The 5,981-nt window shown below is 36.9% G+C and overlaps 1 protein-coding gene across 5 annotated transcripts in view; it reads right to left on the bottom strand.

Moving 5' to 3' along the window:
* LOC106880195 (large neutral amino acids transporter small subunit 1) overlaps positions 1-5,981 on the bottom strand; it is a 72,962-nt gene that overhangs the window by 10,910 nt on the left and 56,071 nt on the right. For all 5 annotated transcript variants that reach the window (XM_014930048.2, XM_052975853.1, XM_014930045.2 and 2 more), the window contains 2 exons: positions 2,672-2,797; positions 1,369-1,468 (listed from right to left, as the gene is read on the bottom strand). In XM_014930048.2, the coding sequence (XP_014785534.1) occupies positions 1,369-1,468; positions 2,672-2,797 (226 nt within the window). The remainder of the gene's footprint in view (positions 1-1,368; positions 1,469-2,671; positions 2,798-5,981) is intronic.

The following is a 5,981-nucleotide window of genomic DNA, read 5'->3' as shown; positions in this document are numbered from 1 at the left end:
ATATATATATATATATATATATATATAAAACCACATCACAGTGTGTACTGAGTACATTTTCACTGACACCAGCACTAAGTGAGGTCATCATGTAGGCTGTCAATTCGTACAAGGGAATGAAAGGTTAAAATAAGAAGAAAGAACCAGAAGAGAACACGATTTTTTCTTTTTCACTGTAGAGATTTAAATGGCTTAACAACAATAGAGAAGGGTGGGTGAGAGTAACTAGGAAGGAGCAAAAGAGAGAGAGAGAGAGAGAGAAAGAGAGGGGGGAAATAGTGTCAATTCGCTGAAGCTTTCGTAGCAACCAGTTGACACAAACAAGTGAGCACTAGACAGAACAAGGTGAACGAGGTACCGGATCGTGACTGTAAAATGTATGGAGTTAACGAAGTAAACTCATCTGTGGTCATTCGATTTGCAATGAATGACAAACTGGCATTCTGTCAGTAATAGTGACAAGGGTTCCATGTTTATCTGATGAACAGAACAGCCTGCCTGCGAAATAAACATGCAAGTGGCTGAGTGTTCCACAGACACGCATATCCGTAACATAGTTCTCAGGGAAATTCAGCATGACACAGAAGAAGACAAGGCCATTCCTTTGAAATACAGGTACTACTCATTTTTGCCAGCTGGGCAGACTGAAGCAATGTGAAATAAAGAGTCTTGCTCAAGGACACAGTCTGTCACTGGGAATTGAACTCACAGCCTTATGATTGTGAGATGAATATCCTAGCCAGTAAGTCACATGCTTACACAATGACTAAAAGGTACCTCAAATGCAGGGAGTGTAGGGTAGTTTTTTATCTTTTCAATCAGGTGTGAAGACAGTGCCCTCAATCCATTATATGGCCTCCCAGTTGAGTGGACAAAAGGGAGGAAGGTATCTGCAAACTGGAGCCCTGAGTTTGAATACTTGCAACTGGGTAGATTCTGCTAAAAGCACCCAAGGTAGTGAACTGGGTAACAGGTTAAATCTATGACCCAGGTAGGCCACAACAGGATTTGAACTCAGAGTGAAAAAGTGTCAGAACAAATTCCGCAAAGCATCCAGTTGTTCTTACAGTTTTGCTAATCCACTGCATTGGAGCGGTACTTTTTTTATTTAGCCCCACAAGTATAAAAATATGAAGCTGACCTTGGTAGGATTTGAACACAGAAACGCCAAGTGTCAAGCAAGGTATTGTATTGACTGCTCTAAGGATTCAGCTAATTTGCTGGTTGATATAATTGATATACAATTAATTAAAGTTCCACTGGTGTGTGGTAGTGGAAGTAGGAAATCAATAGCATTGATTTTACCGAAGATCACTGTGGATATTGTCGGAAATCAAAGAGGAACGAATAACGAAAAGTGCTACTTACCATCCATTGTAAGCAAAAAGACCAGAATAAAATGCAAGAGCGATTTTCGTAACATCTGTTTCACTGTCTTCAAATGAATTCTGAAGATACTCAAAATTTCCTAGAAAAAAAAATAGAAAATAAAGAAGACTCAATACCTCTGTCATTACCAACAACGAGCTACTGAAGGAACCTCCACATGGTTGTTTTGACCGGGTACAGACATCAACCAAACCTCCCTCAAATTACACCCCTACAAACTTCATCCCTTTAATATCCAAATTACTCTATCAAATGTACTGCACATATTGTCAGCCACTAAGGGACATGCTCAAGTGGTTACGGTCACACAACTGATATGCAAATCTGCAGTATTGCGCAGAATATTATTTGCCACAATGATATTTCTGCTTGAGCAACGCAGCACCGAACCTGTCGGAAATGTAATGGAAAAATCGCTCAGTTTCAAAAACTGTGACATCCAGGTCACAAAAACAAAGTTTGAAGAGAATTAAATCATTTTCTTTGATTTCTAGACAGAAGCTAAATGGAAACAATACTTACTGACCAAAGACACAAAAAAAAAAAAAAATTTTTTATACCCACTGCGTGACACCTTGGGCAAGTGTCTTCTACTATAGCCTCGGGCCGACCAAAGACTTGTGAGTGGATTTGGTAGACGGAAACTGAAAGAAGCCCGTCGTATATATGTATATATAAATGTTGTGTGTATATGTTTGTCCTCCCAACATTGCTTGACAACCGATGCTGGTGTGTTTACGTCCCCGTAACTTAGCGGTTCAGCAAAAGAGATCGATAGAATAAGTACTAGGTTTCCAAAGAATAAGTCCTGGGGTTGATTTGCTTGACTAAAGGCGGTGCTCCAGCATGGCCACAGTCAAATGACTGAAACAAGTAAAAGAGTAAAAGGGTAAAAGAAAGAGTGTAATTGCTGTGCAATGTTGCACAAAGTACAATGCTTAGAGTATTGCAGCATAAAAATTAACAACACTAATTAATCCAGTAAATCAATAGTTGTATTAATTACTGAGTGACCTTCACTTAGACTTTCCTACTTCTAGCTTTTTTCTATCAATTATCCTCGCTTTATTAATGGGAGCATCTGAGATCATATGATTTAAAGTCCACATCACAAACAACGACTTGCTCCAATGTCAACCTGAGTGTGTGGCATCTTGGGCAAGTATCTTCATTCATTATGTCTGGTTGACCATAGAATATTTGTGAGCAAAATTCAGTCGACATAAATTGTGCAGACAACAACAACAACAAAAAAAAAGGCAAACATAAAGTGCTTGCTTACCTCGAGCTAGCTGTACGAAGCCGGTAATGATAATGAGCAGTAACGCCAAGACTTTGGCATAAGTGAAGATGTCTTGTACACGAGTGGCCCACTTCACGTCCTTACAATTGACAAACGTCAAGACCACTGAAAATATATACAAAACCTTCCCTCAAAATATATTCTAAACACCAAAGTTGTTTTATCAAATTATTCATTAAAGATGAATTGAAACAAAGACATTGAATTTCAATAGAAACATAATAACAAAGGGATTAAAATTATCTTCATTAAAACCTTCCATCAAAATTTCAGGTTAATTTATGTTAACAACAGCTTAATTAATAACGAGAAAGTTATTTTAGTAACAAAAGGCTTAAAGTTATCTAAATCAGAACCTTCCATTGAAATTTTTGTTAATACATATTTCAAACACCAGCTTTTAATCAATTGTTCATTATTTTTTAAATTATTTGAACCAATGGCAGTGTATTTTAATAGAAACATGGCGACGAAAGGCTTGAAGAGATCTAATTTAAAACCCTCAGTCAAAATTTCTTGTTAATTTATGCTTCAATCACCAGCTAAATAAGGACAAATTCTTCATTGCTTTCAGAATTAATTGTAACACAGGCAGTGTATTTGAAGAGAAATATGGTGGGAAAAAAGATTAAAGAGATCTAAATTACAAACTTCCGTTGACATTTCATGTTAATTTATGCACCAAAATACCAGCTTAATTAACGACACAGTTATCTTACTAAATCCAAAGGTACATACAAATACACCTACACACATGCCTAATCGAAATTTTATGATACCCTAAGTTCCAAAAACTGACTCAAAAATGGGGTAAGTTGTTTTACTTCATCCTTTGTTGTTTTGGGGGAAATAAATGACAGACATTTTACTTATAATCATTCGTTATTTTGAAAACTAATTAAAACAAAGGCAGTACATTTCAACAGAAATTCTGCAACAAAAATGGACAAACTGACCTAAATTAAAATTCTCAATCAAAATGTCATGTTAATTTATGCACCAAATACCAGCTTAGTGAAAGACATAAGCACACACACGCACAAATGCCTAGAGTTATAGCTCTACAGTCAGGGATATATAAATACATCCAATCTACTTGTAGATTTTTCCCATTTCTACATTGAAAGGAAGGAAGGCAGGAAGTGATCATCAAAAACAAAATAAATCATTAGACCACATTACTACATAAGGAGCATAAAGTTGGTTTCTCAGTTTCTCTAGTGTGTGGTAAGAAGCTTCCATCCCAATAACATGGTGCCAGGTTCAGTCCCACTGCATGACATCTTAGACAAGTGTCTTCTACTATAGCCTCGGGCCGACGAAAGCCTTGTGAGTGGATTTGGTAGACAGAATCTCAAAGAAGCCTGTCGTAGAGACTTTGTGTCTGTGCTTATCACTACATGACAACCGGTGTTAGTGTGTTTACATCCCTGTAACTTAGCCAACTGAATAAGTACTAGACTTATAAATAAGTCCTGTGATTGATTTGTTCAACTAAAACCCTTAATATTCTTTCATTCTTTTACCTGTTTCAATCATTTGACTGTGGCCATGCCGGAGCACTAACTTGAAGGGTTTTAGTTACACAAATCAACTCCAGGATTTATCTTTTAAGCGTAGTAGTTATTCTTCCGTTCCCCTTTGCTGAACCGCTAAGTTATGGGGATGTAAACCAACATTAGTTGTCAAGCGGTAGACATGACACAAAGATATATATAAGGGAGATTTCACTGATATTTCTAACGGGTCAAGCAACCCACATAAGAGGGTTGTTTCATAAGGTGATTAAGCAGTGAAACATTTGTTCTGTCCTTTCGATTAGTTTGCACCAAGGATGGAAGATAAGTGGTGTTGGTGGTGGTGATGGTGGTGGGTCTGGTGTTGGTGTGGTGATGATGGCGGCAATGATGACGGTGGTGGGTCTGGCTGGTGGTGGTGGTAGTGAAAAAAACAAACCTTCCCACCGCCACATTTCAGTAAGTAGTAAACAATGGTATTCAATTACACTCTTGGCCTATTATTCTATCTCCAATAAATGCAGGGTTGGGTGCAGTTGTTGCCAAGTACCACTGACGTCTTGAAAAATTCTAGAGTAACAGTCTGTGAGGCTCCACTCAGCAGCAACATGAAATAGAAACCAATGCACCACACAGTTCAAGGATCAAACCCACAACGTTTTGGTCGCAAACGCAAAAACCTACCAACGGGGCCACGTATTTTCGTATTATATAACACAGGGACTACTTGAAATCAAGCAAACACACGCACCCACAATCATCATCATCATTTAATGTCACTTTTCTATAATGGCATAGATTTGATAGCATTGGTTTGACACGCATATATAAGGAACAGAAAAAAAGATAAAAAAACAGAACCAACAATTTTTAAAAGTTAAAAAAGAAATGTAATTATTAAAAAATTGCAGCTCTGTCTACCCCAAGCCATGCTAAAAACAAAAGAAATTTTTTTTTAAATATATAAACACAAAACAAAGACATAAAGAAAAAGAATGAAAATAATTTTCACATAAAATATTGATTTACAATTTCAGAATGTGCAAAATTTTGGGCTTTTTTTTTTTATAAATGTATTATCACTTAGACAGATGCCTTGAAATTCTTGAGGCCTCTATGACTGATAAAAGGAAGTTATTCTCAGAATGGACACCTAGTGAAAAAGCTTGCAGCTAAGTAGATTCTGCTCACGGTACTCAATGGGGCCCAGGTGGTTGCGTTAACCGTTTTATGACATAATTGAATTTCACAGCTATTCTTGTGATGATGTTAAATCATCCTCCTCATCATTTAATGTCAGCTTTCTATGCTGGCAAGTCAAAAGACTATGCCAAGCATCACTGTTTGCTCTCATCACCATCATCATCATCATCATCATCATTTAATGTGTGTTGTTTATGGGTTGGATGATTTGACCAGGGCTGGTAAGCTAAGGGGGCTGCACCAATAAACTTGACATATCGCAATGGAAAATAGTTTCAAATATAACATTCATCAAAAAAAAAAAAATAAAATAAATAAAATAAATTATTGTTATATGAATTTGATTTCCACAGTTAAGGGCAAAAAAGAACAAAAAAAAAAATTGGAGTCGATGTATCCGATTCGGACAACAGATGCAGTCTACCTGACAACCACAGGAAGACATTGCTGCAACAGACTTCAACATGGCTTCAACCTATGAAATTTCATTCAAAACAACTTTTGGAAAAACCTGAGGCTCTTGTAGAAGACATTTGAGTAATTTTAAGGTCCACTTTTCTATGCTTGCA

This window comes from Octopus bimaculoides, chromosome 22, assembly GCF_001194135.2.
Source record: "Octopus bimaculoides isolate UCB-OBI-ISO-001 chromosome 22, ASM119413v2, whole genome shotgun sequence".
NCBI lineage: Eukaryota > Metazoa > Mollusca > Cephalopoda > Octopoda > Octopodidae > Octopus > Octopus bimaculoides.
Note: the sequence above shows the minus strand (reverse complement) of the source record. Positions and strands in the feature narration are given on the sequence as shown.